Source organism: Ananas comosus, linkage group 22 (genome assembly GCF_001540865.1).
Source record: "Ananas comosus cultivar F153 linkage group 22, ASM154086v1, whole genome shotgun sequence".
In the NCBI taxonomy this organism is placed as follows: Eukaryota; Viridiplantae; Streptophyta; class Magnoliopsida; order Poales; family Bromeliaceae; genus Ananas; species Ananas comosus.
In genome coordinates, this window is record NC_033642.1 from 861397 (window position 1) to 878541 (window position 17145).

Here is a 17145-nt window from a genome sequence, read left to right on the forward strand (position 1 = left end):
AGATTCCCTGTAAGTGCGCCCGCAGAATCGCCGGCGACCGCGGAATAACGTGCCGAGTGTAACTGCTCAGCAGCATTTGTTTGGACTTTCGAAGGCAAAATGTACATATAGTCCTTGTACTATCACCAAATTCTGACTTAGTTCTTGTACTTTAGTGTAAAAATATATATAAATAAATGCCTGTTGATTAAAAAAAGACAAATTTCAAATACCATCCACGTGGTTTCACACTTTCTCACTTTAGTACCCTGTGGTTTAAAGTACATCAATGTAGTGTCTTATAGTTTCATTTTTATCTTTTTATTATTGATTCCACTAATTTTTTTCGTTAAATTAGTGACAATGTTAAAACTAAAGGGTATTGAAGTGAATATTCGATAAATCTAGATAGTGTATTTGAAGTTTTTTGTGTATAATTTAACGAAATATTAACGAAAAAGCTGACGAAAAGATAAAAATAAAACCACATGACACTAACTTGATATATTTCAAACTACAGAATACTAAAACGAGAAAGTGCGAAACCGGTGGTTGGTATTTGAAGTTTATCCTTTTTTTCTAAAAAGCGCAAAAAACTGTTTTTTTAAAAACAATAAGGATGAAAAGCAGCTCTTTTTTTTTGGGAAAAAAATTGAAAAATAAAACATTACTTTTTTTTTCATGAATTTTGAGGATAACCTTTTTTCAAAAAAATACTTATTCTATGATGAAATTTTTTTTTTAGCCAAATAATAAAATATTGAAAATTTTCTGTAAATACCAACTTTTTCAATTTCACCTTTTATTTTAAAAAACTATATTTTGTTCTCTTAATATTTTAGAAATATTTTTAAAAAATTACCACATTAATGAAGAAGGCAAAATAACTAAATTATTCTTATTTGTTCTATAAAAAAATAATACATTTTTATTATTTTTAGAAATATTTTTTAGTATAAATTATAAAAAATAACCGAATAATGACAAAAAAAAGGGGGCTAGATCTATTAATTTGAAGTTTCAAATAAGTAAAATATAAATTTTTTAACACTGGAAAGGGAAAATGAAAAAAAATAAATATTTATATAAAATTTTTCTGCATTTTGGCCCCCCTCTAAGTCTCATTAAAAAAATATAGTTTAACACTTCACAAATTGTCATATTAAATGAACGTCAACTAATATTTGCTACATCAAGTAAATAACAAATTTTGCTATTTCACAATTTATATTAGATTTAGCGGTATTTTTAACTGTATAAATTTAATAAAAATAAAAACTAAAGATTAAAAATTAACAACAATTAAAAATAGAAGCGATGATTGCACGAGTAGTTCCTATCTGTTTTTGATTTTTCATTTTGGTCACGAACTGTTTTTTCTTTAGCTTACGGTTAGATTGATAATCTTAATTTTTATTTCAATTAAGTCCATGTCATTCAAAATACTGCAAATTATAATAAAAATTGTAAAAAAAAAATTAAATTATAGAAATTTTGTTTATAAATACTTAATTTTTTTACTTTTCTTTCCAAACTTTCAAAACTTATAGTTTACCCCTCAATATTTTAATTTATTATATTTTGCCCCCTCAGTTAGGATTTTATTATTATTCTGTCATTTTTTATAATTTATACCGAAAATATCTTTCAAAATAATAAAAAAATATTTAAAAATAATTTTATTTTTATAAAAAAATAAGGATAATTTGATGATTTTGTCTTTTCCATTAACACCTTACCATCCTGAATATATTTTTAGAATTTTAAGGGGGACAAAATTATAGATTTTTTTAAAAGTTGGGGAGTAAAAATAAAAAAAAAAGTAAATTTTAAATACCACCCCTGTGGTTTTGCACTTTCTCACTTTAATACATTCTGATTTAAAATGTACCAAGTCAGTGTCATTTTGTTTTATTTTTATCTTCTCGTCAGCTTTTTCATTAATATTTTGATAAATTATATACAAAAAAACTTCATATACCGCTCATAGGTTTATCGAATATTCACTCTAGTATAATTTAGTTTTAATTTTGTCACTAATTTAATAAAAAAAATTAGTGAAATCTATAATTAAAAAATAAAAATAAAACCATAAGATACTAAATTGATACATTTTAGACCACATGTACTAAAGTAAGAAAGTGTGAAGTTGTATTTGAAGTTTTTTTTTGTTTTTAATAATGACGTGTTGCAAGTTTATTGGTTTTTGTGCAGATGATGTGGTGGACTCGGTTCACGCAGTACCATCCCATAGACCGCACCAAACGGATAAACCGAAGCTACCTCCCTCGGGATTCATCGCCGCCTCCAAATACCAATTTCACCCCTATGATTTACCCCTAATTACCCTCCAATCAACAAGTAACCGCCGTTAATTACCCCAACTTCAGGGGTAAATTCGTCTCACCGAAGACCTATTTAATGGCGAGATAATCTACCACGTCTCACTCTTCACCCCCTCCTCTCTCTCTCTCTCTCTCTCTCTCTCTCTCTCTGCGTTTCGCGGCTCCGAGAAATGGCGATCGCGGCGTGCTCAGCCACCCTCTTCGTCCCCGGTGAGCTCTCGATCCCCCCTGTTTGTACGATTCAGTTCGAAATTTAGGGTTTCGGGGCTTGGAACGGTGCGGATTCCGCCTAGTTAGGAGTTTCCTCCCTCTTCTTCTTGATGCAAGGATCGGATTCATGTGTTTTTGTGCGTTTTTTGGATCTGATTTATGTATGGAGGTGAGTTGGTTGTGGAATTTCTCAATCCGATTGTATGCATGTAGCGTTAGATGATGAGTAGTAGTCATTTCTTGATTGCTGCTTCCTCGGCCGCCCTGTTCCTCTCTGGTGAGCTCCCGATTCTCCTTCTTTGTATGGTTCAGTTCGAAGTTTAGGGTTTGGAGACTCGAATCCGTGCGGATTCCGCCTCTCTAGGGTTCATCTTCATCTTCTTCTTGATGTAAGGATCGGATTGATGTCTTTGTACGGTTTTTTGAACCTGATTTGATGCATGGATCGATTGATTGTGGAATCTATCAATCCGATTGCATGTGTACGACGGTAGATAAATCAGTATTCATCTGTAGTCATTTCTCGATTGCTTCTTCCTCGACTGCTCCCTTTCTCACCGATGAGCTCGCAATACTCTCTTTTCATGATTTATTTTCTAATCTAGGGCTCGAATCCTTGTGGATTACACTTCGCCAGGTTTCTTCTTCCTCTTATTGATCCAAAAATTGTGAACTTACGAGTTCGATGTTGGCTTTGACATTCTCAATTTAAATCTATTGCTGATTTCTTGTCCTTCGACCAACTAAATTGTCAAAGGGAAAATTCAAGTAGTCTGTAGCTAATTATATGTTTATGTTCTGATATCAAAAGTGCTGGTTGGTTTCGAAAGCAGTACTCTGTTTGTGGAATTTTAGAAATATGGGGATATCATTCTACGAAGAGTATCATGTAAAAAATCAGCTTAAAAGAACCCTGAAGTAGGTTGTGGAGGTAAGAGGCTTGAACTATGTCATAGTGGCACGGTGTTGAGACAGTGTCTACTTGAGTGTGGTTATGCTATGATATATTACATTCCCAAAAGAAAAGGCATCATAACTGTTTTGTTGATCTGTCAATTTTTCTTCCGTATCATAGCTGCTATCTAGTTTAAAGACTTCGGAGTTTCTTGCATAGATCGTAGCTGAAGACTTACAGGCTTACATCAACTACAGCCCATTCTGAAATGGATGTGTGAACTCTTGACATTTTGATATTTTCTTCTGAACTTTTAATTAATTACGACTTGGGTAATTTGCCATTAGAAAAAATGGGAGTGACATTGGGATTTAACAGAATCCCTACTTATAAACCTGTGTGCATTATTTACTTTTGTTATCAGTATCGCAGGGTTCGGATTATGCATTGATTTGGCATGATGGAAACTTTTAACTTGAAGTTGTGATTTCCTCAATTTATAGTTACAATGTTAAGAAGCTTCATACACCATTAGGGAAAACGAACTCAAAGAGAAAGTATTACGAACTTCCAAATTTGATTATGGAATAGAACAGTAAACCAATATAACATTTTTGGCTGAGCTGAATAACTTACCTATTCCTTTTCTTGAAAGGCTAAATTGCTATTTGATTTTCTGTATGAAGGGATTCAGATGACCGCCTCTTTCGTTGTTTCTTTTTTCTCGTTCTGACTAAGATAGCAACTGTTGCAGAAAAGTTGGAACTGCAAAATTCAAATCTCTAACTATGGCACTTGCATCCTCCTTTTTTTGGTTTAGGCGGAGCTCGTTCTAAGAACTACAATGTTCATCCAGGCAAGACTAAAGAATCAGGTGCATTTCCATCTCAATTAGCCATTCGCCAGAAGTCAAAGCAGATGGATGGCCGTCGAAACTTGTCCGTCTGTGCTGAGTACAGGTAGGGGCACAACATTTCTTGTTAGATCTCTTGCTTATGAAGTCCTACTTCTGGTTAGGGGATATTTGAATTGATGAAGTTGTCATTTGGCTGTAAATCAAATTTATTAAGAGTAAAAATATTTGTCTTGTCATCCATCACGAAGGCACTGTGAAGATCTCGTAGGAAGCCGTGGGCTTAAATTCTCAAAAACAAATTTTCTTAGAAATGGCTCGATGTCATCTTTCGTAAAAAGATCCAAAACCTAGTCCATAAATAAACAGGGGATCTCTCCGGCATTATGCTAGTTGATGGCAAGACCGATAATTTTACTCTCACCAAACTTGATTTTCAACCGAACACCAAGCTTGATTTTCAACCAACTACAATTACAGCAATCCAAACGCCCCCTTACTAAATTGTTAGTTTGAAGCCATTTCCATCTTAAACCGAGTCTTCGTTCTTTTCCCAGTTGTAGTACTATATGAGTATATGTAACGACAGGCTCACGCGCATGCAGAGACTTGTTAGTCTGTCTGATTGCTAACTATTATTTGATTCTATGGAATCATTGTGTCCCTTTTTCAGCACATGTTCTTATATACTGAAAAGAACGGCTCGGAGTTCTCTACTCTTTACGGTCCATTTAAAGTTAACATGATGTATCAATCAACTGGCTACACTTTTCTTAAGTTTTTTTTTATTTCAAGTACTCTTTGTACTTGAAGTACTAGGAGAATTTTGTGACCTCTTTGGGGAAAAAAAAGAAGAAGAAGAAACAAGTAAAGATTCAGTTATCAATATGGTTCAGTTATCAGTATAGCTAAGTGACACATGATTGAAGTTACTTTTCTTAATGATTGCTTGCTTATTAGTTTCTCTTTGCTTGGATGCCGTAAACAGAGTCGTTTCTTCTATTTCTTTTTTAAATCATGATTATGCTGATTTTTTATAATGGTATAGACTACAGATATTGCTTCTCTAAGTTATGATGCTGTTGATAACTTGTCTAGACTAATCTTTACCACATTCAGATTTGGTCATTTCCAATTCTAAGATTATAATATTTAACATTTCTTGATGCTTGCCTTATTGCTGGATAAGATTTATTTCTTTCTCTCTTCAATGTTAATTATTATTGGCAGTGAGATTTAGTTCCAAGCCATTAGGCGACACAATTTAACGTCTGTTTGGTCAGATATGCATGCCATGAATCTATTAGTATTAATAATTAGACCAATAGGTCGTCATCGGATTCTGTGGTACCCTTGCATCAGATCTTTTTTTGAGTAATATTCTCCGATATATTGCATTTTCTAAAGATAATGGCACTTTTTCGGCGCCTTAATCAGATAGCACTTATTATCCATCTTGTGCGCTTCTTGACTTTCTGGACGTCTAATGCTTATTTATATGCAGAGATGGTTCCAGAGGCGGAGGTGGTGATTTCCTCGCTGGCTTCGTCTTAGGAGGAGCGATCTTCGGAACGTTAGCTTACGTCTTCGCCCCACAGGTCATTATTTTTCCTTCTACAGAGCTATCGTTCGGTCTGTTTGTACTCCATTCAAGAATAACAGATAATTCTTATTCTTATATCTGGTCAACATTTTTCTGTACAACATTATGCGAAAGACATATCGGAAAACAGTTCACTTTTTTTTTTTTTTTTTTTTGAGAATTCTACCTTTACTCATCCACTTTCCTTTTTTCTTTTTTAAGATTCGGAGATCGTTGTTGAGTGAAGACGATAATGGGTTCCGGAGAGCCAAGAGGCCCATCTACTACTACGACGAGGGTCTCGAGGTACTGCGTCCTAAAGAAACCACCGTAATCACATTTGTTACTCCGATCATATTATTACAAGTTAAGGCTTTCGTAATGTTCCGTTTCATTTTTCATTTTCCTCTCTTTTTGTTTGACTCTGAAAATAGAAGACTCGTCAGACGCTGAACGAGAAGATACGGCAGCTGAATTCCGCCATCGACAACGTCTCCTCTCGCTTGAGGGGGGGAAACAGCACGGCGGCGAAGGATCCCGTAGAGGTGGACTCCGAGGTGGAGACGAGCATGTAGAGAGCTGCAGAAGCCATTTCTCCTTTTAGATTTGTAAATGTCTTGTCTCGGCTCTCTGTATCACCGTGATCTGCTGCTCTCTCTCTCTCTCTCTCTCTCTCTCTCTCTCTCTCTCTCTCTCTCATGTTATAATCCCTCAATGGAGTTTCCCAATTTGGAAAAGTTCTTTTCTTTTCCTTTTTCTGTTTGTAGAAGAATCATTCAAGCTGCCAGCTCAACCTTAAATTGGTGAATCAGTTCGGTTTTAATTGTCAAAAGTTTTTTGATCGAGTTATATTAAAATTAACTCTTATCATTCCCATGGGAACAAATTGCACTACGACTGAAAAGATGATACATATACTACTGCAACAAAAGAGAAGGAAAAGGTAAAAAAATCAATCCAAGAAAAAAAAAAAAAAATCCTAAAGGAATCAGGTAGAAAATTGCATCTGCTCGTAAATCATATTATCATATTAATGTACAAAAGCTTAAGAAGAAACTAAACATATCTCCAAGAGGCGGTGCCTAATCTTAAAGATGAGACGGATACAGGGCCTCGCAGAGCTCAGTATCCATGCACATACATTGCGATAATTTGTACAAAAGTACAGACACCCAACACATTTTCTTGGCACAGATTTGTTAGCGTGAAGCCGCCCCTCCAGTCGCCGATGTAGGTAGTAACATACGGAGACCTCATTCGCAGTAGAGCAATATATTCTACTTGGAATCGGTCTTTACATAAGTGTTTCCTCTATATCTACAACAGGATGGATTACATGGGGAGAATGTCAAGAGAGAATCAACATTTGGAGTAGCAGAGACCGAGAAATCCCGCAAAACAGGCAGCACCTTTCATCGCATATTTCTGTGCAACTTGAAAGACATCCGCCAGATTACATGCCCTTAGAATTCGACATGAGATTGCCAAATGTTACACGCAGCAACTCAATCTGCACGACAAAAAATGGTGCAAACAGCTTCCCGGATTATTTCCCCAGAGAGACTCTTTAGCTAGATGATTCCTGTTGTGGGGCACGGGCCATTGAAAAAGTAGCTTCTCAGAAAAGCTGATATCAAATACAAGAACTGTCAATCGAATTCATGCAGCCCATCAGCTATGGAAGTTAAATAATCACTTTCGATCACGAGAAGATATCCCGAGTCAAGGAATAGGCTTCTTGGTATCTACTCAAAGCGAATCAGTTTTAGCTCAATCGAACCTATAACGAGACAATATAAGCAATTAGCACGCAGCGAGTATAATATAATGCATGATGAACATTTGGATGCATGATATAATGACTTACAGAAAATGTACCCACCGATGACTCCACTGTGTTAAACTGGTGCGAGTGTTCTTGTAATGTACAAAAATGTGGCACCTCTGAACTCTGAGAACAGTAAGTGGACAAAGAAAGTTGAAAGAGTGAAAGAAAGTTTGTATAAATTTATGTCTGGTGAGCAGCACCATCTCCCGTGGCCATTGATTCTCTCCGACCATCAGATAAATGAGGCAATCTATATATCAGTCTTCGTCAGGTATCTCGCAAGCCATTAAACAGAAAGAAAGAGGAGCCAACTACAGCTTTATCAGGCAAGAGATTTTCGCTTTTAGCTGTGGCTTTATTATTAGCAGCTTGTGCCTTCTCTGAGACAGGGAAACCAAGAGAGAGAGAAAGAGAAGCCGTGGTGTCGTTCCCGTCCTCCGCCGCAAGAGAGGGCGGCCTATCTTGTTTTCTCTTCTCAGCAAGTTTAAAAGAAAAGGACGAGGTATCCTTTTTGGGCGATTTCTTTGCGTCCCACAAAGCTAGCTCAAGATCTGGGGCATCACGCTCTTCTCGCGCCTCTTCATCATCTGAAGAAGAAAGGATGTCGATCGGTTCCTGCTTTGCGGTCCTTGAAGGACCTAAATCTAAATCTACCGGAAAGAAGTACCTTCCAGCACTCGTTGAACTCTCGGGTATTCTTTCACTATCGATATTATTATTATCCACCAACGATGATGACAATGGGTGCACCTTTGATGAGAATTTACCATCAAGGATATCTCCTCCAGGGTTAGGGTTAAGATCGAGTTTCACCTTCTTGTGCTCTCTTTGGCCCTCAGGAGATACAAAGTTGGCGTCCTCTTCCCAATGCATTAGTTTACCATTGTTTTTTAAATCAGCACATGGTGAATGTGAGAAAATTTCCAAGGAGCTTGAGTTGCGCTTCCTGAGGGCCCTTAGGCCGCCACTTGGAAGATCTATATCCATTGGATCTTCAAGGTGGTCATCCGAAAAAACCTGGCTCCTCTTCAAACTCTCCTGTCCAATTTTGTCCTCAGTTATGTTTGCACAACCTGTATCTTAAGCAAGTTGGACAATGATAAGCAGAAACCCATGAAGTATGAAATAATGCTAAGGCCTCGTTTTGTTATAATTATGTTATTCCTTTGCTTTTTTCTCTTCCTCGATGCCACTTAATGTACTGGTAGATGGCGGATTATTCGCATATGTACGTGATTCTTTTGGCAACAAAAACTAGTTAGGTTTGCCTTTTTTTAGTTTCTTTCAATGTTTTGTAAAAGCTTTAGTTTGCAAGCAAATTAAACAATAGCATGAATAGAGAATCCTATTTACCAGTGCATTCAATTGCGCATAGGATTTGAGTGAAACAGAAAAATGAAAAGATAAAAGAAAATCATATCCAAACAAAGCCAAAGTCTTAAGCCCAAACTAAAAAAAGACATAACTACCTTCTCCAAGATGTGATATCGAGGGAACTTTGTAATTTGCCAGCTTTCTATCTTTAGAATCCATCTGCGCATCACCATGAACATGAAGTGCATTTCCTATATCATTTTCCCCATCTGAATTATAGCTGATGTTGTTCTGCAAAAAATTGGTTGTGTGTAAAGTCTTAACGGTGCACATGAACCTAAAACCGCAACAACATCAATAAGCAAATAGAAATATAATGTTGTACGCAACTCTCTCTGGGAACTCCCTGGAAGAGTCATTTTCAGACAAAAGCCCACGCAATTTGATACTTCCATCAAATACTTGTGTCATATTGTCTCCGACACATTGATTGGAATAATTGATACCAGTTGAATAAACATAAGATGTGCATCAACTATAATGCAATCGTTTCAAGAAGCAATAAATTGTTTAAAGAAAATAAATAAAAGAAATATTACCTGCCAGGAATCGTACTTCACTCCTGATAGCCTATCAGGGTTAATCTGAGTGTTTGTTGCAGGATTAGAGACAAGAATATTGGGATGCTCACTTGTGTTCTTTGACAAGCCACTTTCAGGAAATGAAAATGAAACCTGCTCTTCTTCTGACTTATCATTAGTCCTCCTTACTTCCTTATTATCAACAGCAGCCTGAGGAGAAGTGCTTTTCTGATGACAGATCCTATGCACTATTTCTGAAAAAGGGATGTTTGCAATATCTACTGCGGCATGTATTTTTTCGCAATTATTCAAGTCTTGGGATGTGGGAACACCAGAAGAAGAAATAGAGGCAGAAACTAGATCAATATCCATGAGATCCTTGTTCAAGTTGGATTCACATGGCTTTAGCCGCAAATCCGGCCTCTCCTGTAAGCAGTTTTCCCTCCGACTTCGAAATACACCCCAGAGGAAAGATAGTTTGTTCCACCCTGGAAAAATAAGTAAAAAAAAGGTAAAATCAAGCATCCATAAATAAAATGCTTGTGCAGATTTCGATGAGGGACATCAAGTAATGGAGTCAGCTTTCTTCTTTTATTTTTGTTCTCCTTTGTTTTTTGTTCCTGTTTATCCCTTTCAGTCCTCAAGCCAATTGACCAGGCAATCGGTGATATTTAGTTTAAAGGCCTCTCAAGTGTCAGCCATACAAGTGACTGAACCTCATATTTACCGGCATTAAGCAGCTAACCACTTACTAGTTGCTACCTCAATAAGACACCGGGAAAATATTTCTGACTTGGGACTAATTATATTTACTATATGGGCACCAATTACCTTCCATTTTGACAGGTTAGCATTCATTGTTGATGAACGACAACCCAATTATATTTATTCTGGTCAACCACCCGAATAGGAAGTTTGTATTACGCTGCAATTTGTGTAACACTAAATACCCTTCAGGCTATCTTTTTTTGCTGGCTTTTGAGTTATGGCCTCCTGAGATGATGTTTACTTTCTAAAATAAATCCTTAATCTCCAATTACACAAAATCAGTTAATGTGAAATTACATGAAAGCTACTTTAGATAGCATTAGATTGCCAGGGATCTTAAAGCATTGATTACATCAGAATAAATTCGTGCTCCTAGAAATGCATTAAAAGAAGATTGTTACTTACTTTGAGAGTTTTCAGGCAACAGAGTGGAAGGATATATAAGAAGCTCAACTGTATCGATTCTCCCTTTGAGGGAAAAGTCGTTATTAACCATACTATCGACAAGCTTGCTATAGTTCCTTTCATAACTGCAAATATACGGAAAAGCTAGTCAGGGGAAAGGACTGAAAGCATATATATATATAGAGAGAGAGAGAGAGAGAAAGAGAGAGAGAGTCCGGCTACTATACTATTATGAATACGATCGTCTACGTACTCACAAGTTGTTTGCAATGATAGAACTTACAAATCGACGATCCATGCCGTTAAACATAATTTTAAACATTTAAACATTCTAGAAACCGAATTTCACAATTTTTTGACATCATATAACTTACGATCAAAGAGCCTCAAAATTGACATTTTTAACGGCCGGCATGGAGCGATTCCAACGTTAACGGTATAGAAGAATCGGAATTGATTGAATTTTTAATAGAAAATTCTATTCACTATATAAATCAAGATCAATAATTTCAATCTTGAATTTAAAATCTATCCTAATTTTTAAGGCATTGCTCGATTTTGACCGTTAATTTTATACCCATTTGATGGACTTTATTGTAAATTCAAAAATTATGAATTCGATTTCTAAGTATTTCAAATGCTCTAAATCATATTTAAAGGGCATGGATCGTCAATTTGAAAGCTCCATCATCGAAAATGACTTGTGAATGCAAAAAGCTCTATACTCATAAGAGTATAGTAGCCCTACTATATATATATATATATATATATATATATATATATATATATATGAGCTAGGCTGGTATACTATCGGTAGCATGGAGACCTCCGTGCTACCAAGTTGTTTTCAATGATGCGGCTTCCAAATCGACGATTGGCTCTGTTAAACTTGATCTACACTATTAAAAGTATTTGGAAACTAAATTTCATAATTTTTCGACATCATTTGGCTAGTGATCAAAAGGACTCAAAATTGACAATTTTAATAGTAGATGTGATGCGTTTGTGAATTTAACGGTGTAAAACAATCCAAATCTGATGAAATTTTTATAAAAAATTCTTTTCACTATTTAAAGTAAGATTAGTATCTCTGATCTTAAATTCAAGTCTTTTATCATCATTTTTTATGAGATTTTTATTTTCAGCCGTTCATTTTTAGACTACTTGTTTGATAGGTAAATGATGTCGAAAAATTATAAAATTTAATTTCTAAATATTTTCAATAGTGTAGATCAAGTCTAACGGAGCCGATCGTCGATTTGAAAGCTGCATCATTGAAAACAATTTGGTAGCACGGAGACCTCTGTGCTTCCGATAGTATACCAGCCTAGCTCTCTCTCTCTCTATATATATATAAAGAAAGAAAAAAAAAAAACAAAATGATGGACAAATTAAACCTTTCAATATCTTTTGCGAAGAAAAAAAGAGCGATGTTATCTTCTCTAGGACCATTTTCTTGAAATTGTGGGGGCCATGAACTTCGACGAGGAACTTCTTCCAGCTGGATTTTGGACTTAAAATGTGTCACTGCTTCAAGCACTTTCAGTGACGCACAGGATGATGCATGAGCTTGAATACCATCACAAAGCTCAGGAGGCCTTGCTATTCTCAGAAGCTCAAAATCCCCACTGAAATAGAACAAGTATGAATTACAAAACAAGACATCTTAAATGGAAGCGGCTTCACATGTATACCCCAATAAAATCATCATTCACATACCACAGTAAAATCTGAATTTACATATATGGCCATATGGGCATCCAAAGTATGGTTTCTCAGTGAAAATACACTTATACTAAGTTGGGGAATAAGCCAGTTCACTTGGGAAGTTTGCTCGGTATTAGAAAAAGCTTTTTAAAGAGGGGCATCCATCCTTCTATGTATGAGGTTTACATGTAGGATAAAAAAAAAAAAAAAAAAAAAAATTGAAGGGCACAAAGAAAGATTCAGATTTGGCAGGGAAACGAATGTAAAATAGATAATTTTGCAGGGGTATTAGATGTAAAAGCCTCAAAATTATAACATCAGACAATCAATCACAGCAGAGAAGGAAACATAACATACTGCCATATGTAGTCAAGCTCTGGAATTACTGAAGCTCTTAATTGGTTGGTAAGTACAGAAGCTTGATTCGACAAGACTTCCAACTTCTCTTTCAACTCAACCAAGTTCCTAGTAGATTCAAAATTCTGATCTAAATTCAATGTTGAAACTTTCGCATTTCGTTCCGGTGATCTCATAGTGACCTGAGTTCTAGGTTTCAAACTTGCCACTTCCACTAGATCTTTCGTTTTAATTCCTTTGCCACTCCTCTCCTTTAGGGATAGAGTACGGTCAGCCAGAGGCTTTAGGGCGGACATACGGAGCTTGTCAACTGCGCAAAATTGAGTGGTGTGGCCAGCTTCATTACACTTTTGACACCGTGATGCACGATTAGAACCCAAAGGTTTATCAATAGGCCCAGAAGTAAAAAATTTGTCCTTAGAGACGAGCTGGCCAGTTTTTTGATCTGAAGGTTTGGATAAACCATTTGATAATGCAACTCCAGAAGCTTTTAATAAATTTGATTTGTGCATTTCATTGCTTCCTGATAAAAGCACAGAGTGATAAGTACGTTTTTTTGACAATTGCCAGGCACAGTATGTAAATGAAAAGTTAACACTGTTAAGAAAAAATAATGGAGAAGGGTTGATTACCTATAGTGTTTGCATTGTCTGACCCTCGACTGTTGCCAATATTACTTGACTTAGGTATATTGTTTCCTTTTGTATCATGCTGAACAATCTCAGAATCTGCCTTTGGGGGAGGAGCGCTCGAACCAGCCCTAGGAGAAGGAATTGCAGAGGGTTGCTGTAAAGAAGTACTTTTCATGCTCGTTAATATTCTTTCTTTTACCTCCTTCACACTTCTCACCTCAGCCCACAACGGATTGAGGGGCTTCGTTTTATTCAGTGACTCACTGTTTGTCGTTTTAAATGATGAGGACTTGGTGATTGTTTTGTTGAGACCCTCTTTTCTTGTGCTATTGGAAGCGGCCTCTTTGGCATTCTTTTGCTTAGGAGGAACATCATCGATTAGCTGCTTGACCTTTGCTACTTTTGAGTTGTTGAAAGAGATCGACTTCGATAGAGATCCTGTGGCAAACCAAATCAAAATAATTTATTTTTCTGATTCTAAGGATAGCATCATGATTAATTGCAAATTACTACCGCGATCAGAATAAGAATTTCAAGGCAAGGAAAATACCTCGTGCTAGTGGTGGTTGAATTCTGGGTAAATTAGAAGCTGAAGATGTTAGTGCTCGACCAAGATGCTGTGCGCTCTCTTGCTTTGCTTTTTCCGCATCCAAGTTACTTAATGAACTGTCATTAAATGATCCGGTTCCCTTCCTAGGACTACTTTGCCTACTCAGTGAAGGAACCTCTATGTTCTCTTCATTCCTTTTAGTGGAAATATCAGCACTTTGAAGCACTTCGCTTGATCCTTTTGAATCTGGATTGGTTTCCTTTGTTTCATTAAGCAAAATTTTTGGGTCAACGGTGCTCTCAATTTCCTCATCTTTTGCACCAAAGGAAGGTGCTTCTGAGTCTAAATTTTGTTTTTCAGCTTCCTCCTTAAGTTGGCATTCTTCACATAACCAATCGCCTTCTGGAACTTCATCCAACATTACCCGCATACAGTAACTAATTTAAAGCAAAAAATTAATCATGTATTAAAAAGATAATGGCATTATAAACTATCAGAAGAACGAACAAGCTTAAACAGAGGAAGCTTACATGTGCTCTGCACCATCAGTACATCTACTGCAAAAAGCAAGTAGCTCTTCCTGACCTGCATCCCCGCAAATGTCACATACTTTAACCTGTTGAGACATGAAAGAAAAATTAAAGCAGATTAAGCCAATATTACAGAGTAATCAAACATAGTAAGAATGTGTTTAGGCCACCTAAAGCTTCTGTAAAAGTGTTATTTGATTAGAACTGTTGAAAGAAGCAATGGCAGCATTTACATTCAAATCACACAGCAGCCTATTGCCACAGCAGAAGCAAAAACTTCAAATTGGAGCTTGTGATTTTAAAGTTCCAAAGTTCACGTTAGCTTCTACCAAGACTTTTTGAGGTCTCTCTGACACTGCTGTAAAGTGTAAGTTTGAGCAGTGCTATAAGAAGAATACATATATTGAAATGCCCCCAACAGCTTCCAACAAAATCAGAAACTCTAAATTGAAGCAGCTTCTTCTCTTGGGGTCAGAATCTCATTTCAGTTTATTGCTACAACAAAAGCTCTAGACTTCTCTTGTTGCCAACACTACTAAAGGTGGTTCGAGATGAAAAAGGACGCACAAGCTACACAGGTACTTGTCAGCAGAAGACCTGCTTTCTAAAAGCCTCTGCTTTTAGGGTTGCAGAAGTTGTTCTAAAAGCTACGCTCAAACAAGAACTAGTTGTAAGAAAAGCAGCTGGTATGACTGAAATATAATTAAAATAATAATTTAACCCATAGTGTTAAAAATCTTTCAAGCGCAAGGACAAGAACTTACATCATCCTCAATTTCTTCAGAGTTTTCACTCTCTGAGGTTGTCTTCTGTCGCACATCCAACACCTCCATCTTAGAATCCTCCGCCAAATTGGGGTTCTTTTCACATTGCTCATTTGAGAAGCTGCGCTTGTTAACTTCATCTGATGGCACATTATTGTCCTTGGCATTTTCGGTCCCCAAGCAAGCATCAGAAGTTTCCAAAGAAACCAAACTTGGATTTTTGTTATCTGCTTCATTAACTTCATTCATCGGAGAAGCTGTGCAATTTTGCCCGCCAACAATGATTGCTTCCACTTCTCCGGCCATTGATGATCCCTCATTCTTTGTGGATCTCTCAGGGTCACACGGAACTGGCTCTTTAGATGCTGCTTTCATACCGGTATTTTCTGGGGAAAAGTCCCGACTTGAAGTTGAACTTAACAGATTACTTGTTTCGGCACATGCGTATCGGTTGTCATCACATGCTTTGCTTTTATCAACAGCCTCACTGGCACCATTGGAAGAGCAGCTATCCCCTTCTTTCCTCCCAGAAGTGCTTCCGGAAGGATCACATTCCATCTTCGATTCCATGAAAGGCAATGATTGGTTTGTGTGCAAACACGATGAACAAGGAGCAGAGCACACGTTGCATGCACTGGATTCAGGTCTTTCGTCAACTGAAAAATTGCCCTATTGAAGATGAGTACACAAAAGTCAAAAATAACCTGTCTAAGGTTCCAATTAACGTTCACGCACTTTAAGGTTTTGTATTCACCCAAAACAGAATAGTAGCTTTGTACATATACATGGATGTGCGGTAAAAGAGTTGTTATTATGCTGCACATTTTATACATGGCAAATGAAGTCTTAGCATTTGTGACTCTCAACTAAATCAACAAAACAAATGCAAGTGAGAGGAAAGTAAATTAATTAGATGACATGGATAATAGAAAAATACAGACATTTCGCTCACGGATACAGCAAGGTTTGATGTCAAATCGATTACTGTCTCATAAGAATCTCTCTTACCAAATTCACACTCTGAAGTTCATCATCGCACTCGTCAACAGGTCCTTGGATGCGATAAACCCCTTGAAGAACTGGTGTTATCTATAAAGCAAGTTAAAATTCGCATCAGTTATAGCTATTAAAGACTTGTATGGAGAAATTTAATCTTCAAGAAACTCAAAAAAAATTGTAATCACTTTACAATCTAATAGCTCAAGCAAACCCTAGTTTGTTGCATTACAGAATCATATCCTGCAGTTATTTCAAGAACCAGCAAATCAACCTAATCAGTATTACACGACACCCACAAAAGAATAGGATCGTTAATCGCAGATGTGCTAATCACAAATCGGTCCAAAGTAAACCATTTCTCACAATGCAACAAGAAGTTCGATCCAGAAACCCTAAACGAGCAATAACCGCAGCACAAGACGCATAAAGAAGCGAACTGTTAGCACGCAAATCGCTCAAATGAACCCTAATTGCCCATATTAATTAACCAAATCCAGCTACAAAAACAAGAAACCACAAAATCGACCAAATTGCAAACTAAGACGAATCTAATCACTGCAGCAACGAATCGATCGGAGCAGGTAATCTTAAGGGGAGGAGAGGGAAAGGAGAGAGGGCCTCTTTACATGCCTCCGCTTCGGGGATTCTCTCCGTGGCGCCGTACAGCTGTTCTAGTACCCTGTAGCGGCGATACCTCATCTCCCTCCGCGGGGAGAGGATCGGGTCTCGATCCGATTCTACCCTTATCTAGGGTTCCAGCGACCCCGGATTAGGGTTTCGGGTCGACGCGGCGCGCGCTGGGGAATCGGGGAACGGGGGAGAGGGGGGAAGAGGAGGAGGAGGAGG

General features: G+C 37.0%; 2 protein-coding genes across 6 annotated transcripts; one reads left to right on the forward strand and one right to left on the reverse strand.

Moving 5' to 3' along the window:
* LOC109726944 lies at positions 2427 to 6696 on the forward strand. The gene is made up of 5 exons (XM_020256771.1): positions 2427 to 2534; positions 4250 to 4388; positions 5787 to 5880; positions 6087 to 6170; positions 6299 to 6696. The coding sequence occupies exons 1-5, from the start codon at positions 2495 to 2497 to the stop codon at positions 6437 to 6439; spliced, it is 498 nt and encodes a 165-aa protein (XP_020112360.1). The 5' UTR covers positions 2427 to 2494; the 3' UTR covers positions 6440 to 6696.
* Positions 6845 to 17145, reverse strand: LOC109726943. Of its 5 annotated transcripts, none has more exons than XM_020256767.1 (13): positions 16930 to 17145; positions 16309 to 16389; positions 15301 to 15969; positions 14537 to 14622; positions 14007 to 14443; positions 13457 to 13894; positions 12825 to 13347; positions 12158 to 12388; positions 10761 to 10885; positions 9606 to 10075; positions 9162 to 9297; positions 7747 to 8771; positions 6845 to 7644 (listed from the first exon to the last, which is right to left on the reverse strand). In XM_020256767.1, the coding sequence occupies exons 1-12, from the start codon at positions 16996 to 16998 to the stop codon at positions 7960 to 7962; spliced, it is 4077 nt and encodes a 1358-aa protein (XP_020112356.1). In that variant the 5' UTR covers positions 16999 to 17145; the 3' UTR covers positions 6845 to 7644; positions 7747 to 7959. The 5 variants fall into 5 exon arrangements, with proteins under 5 accessions (XP_020112356.1, XP_020112355.1, XP_020112357.1 ...); XM_020256766.1 differs by having other exon boundaries at positions 7732 to 8771; XM_020256768.1 differs by having other exon boundaries at positions 7732 to 8765; positions 16930 to 17144.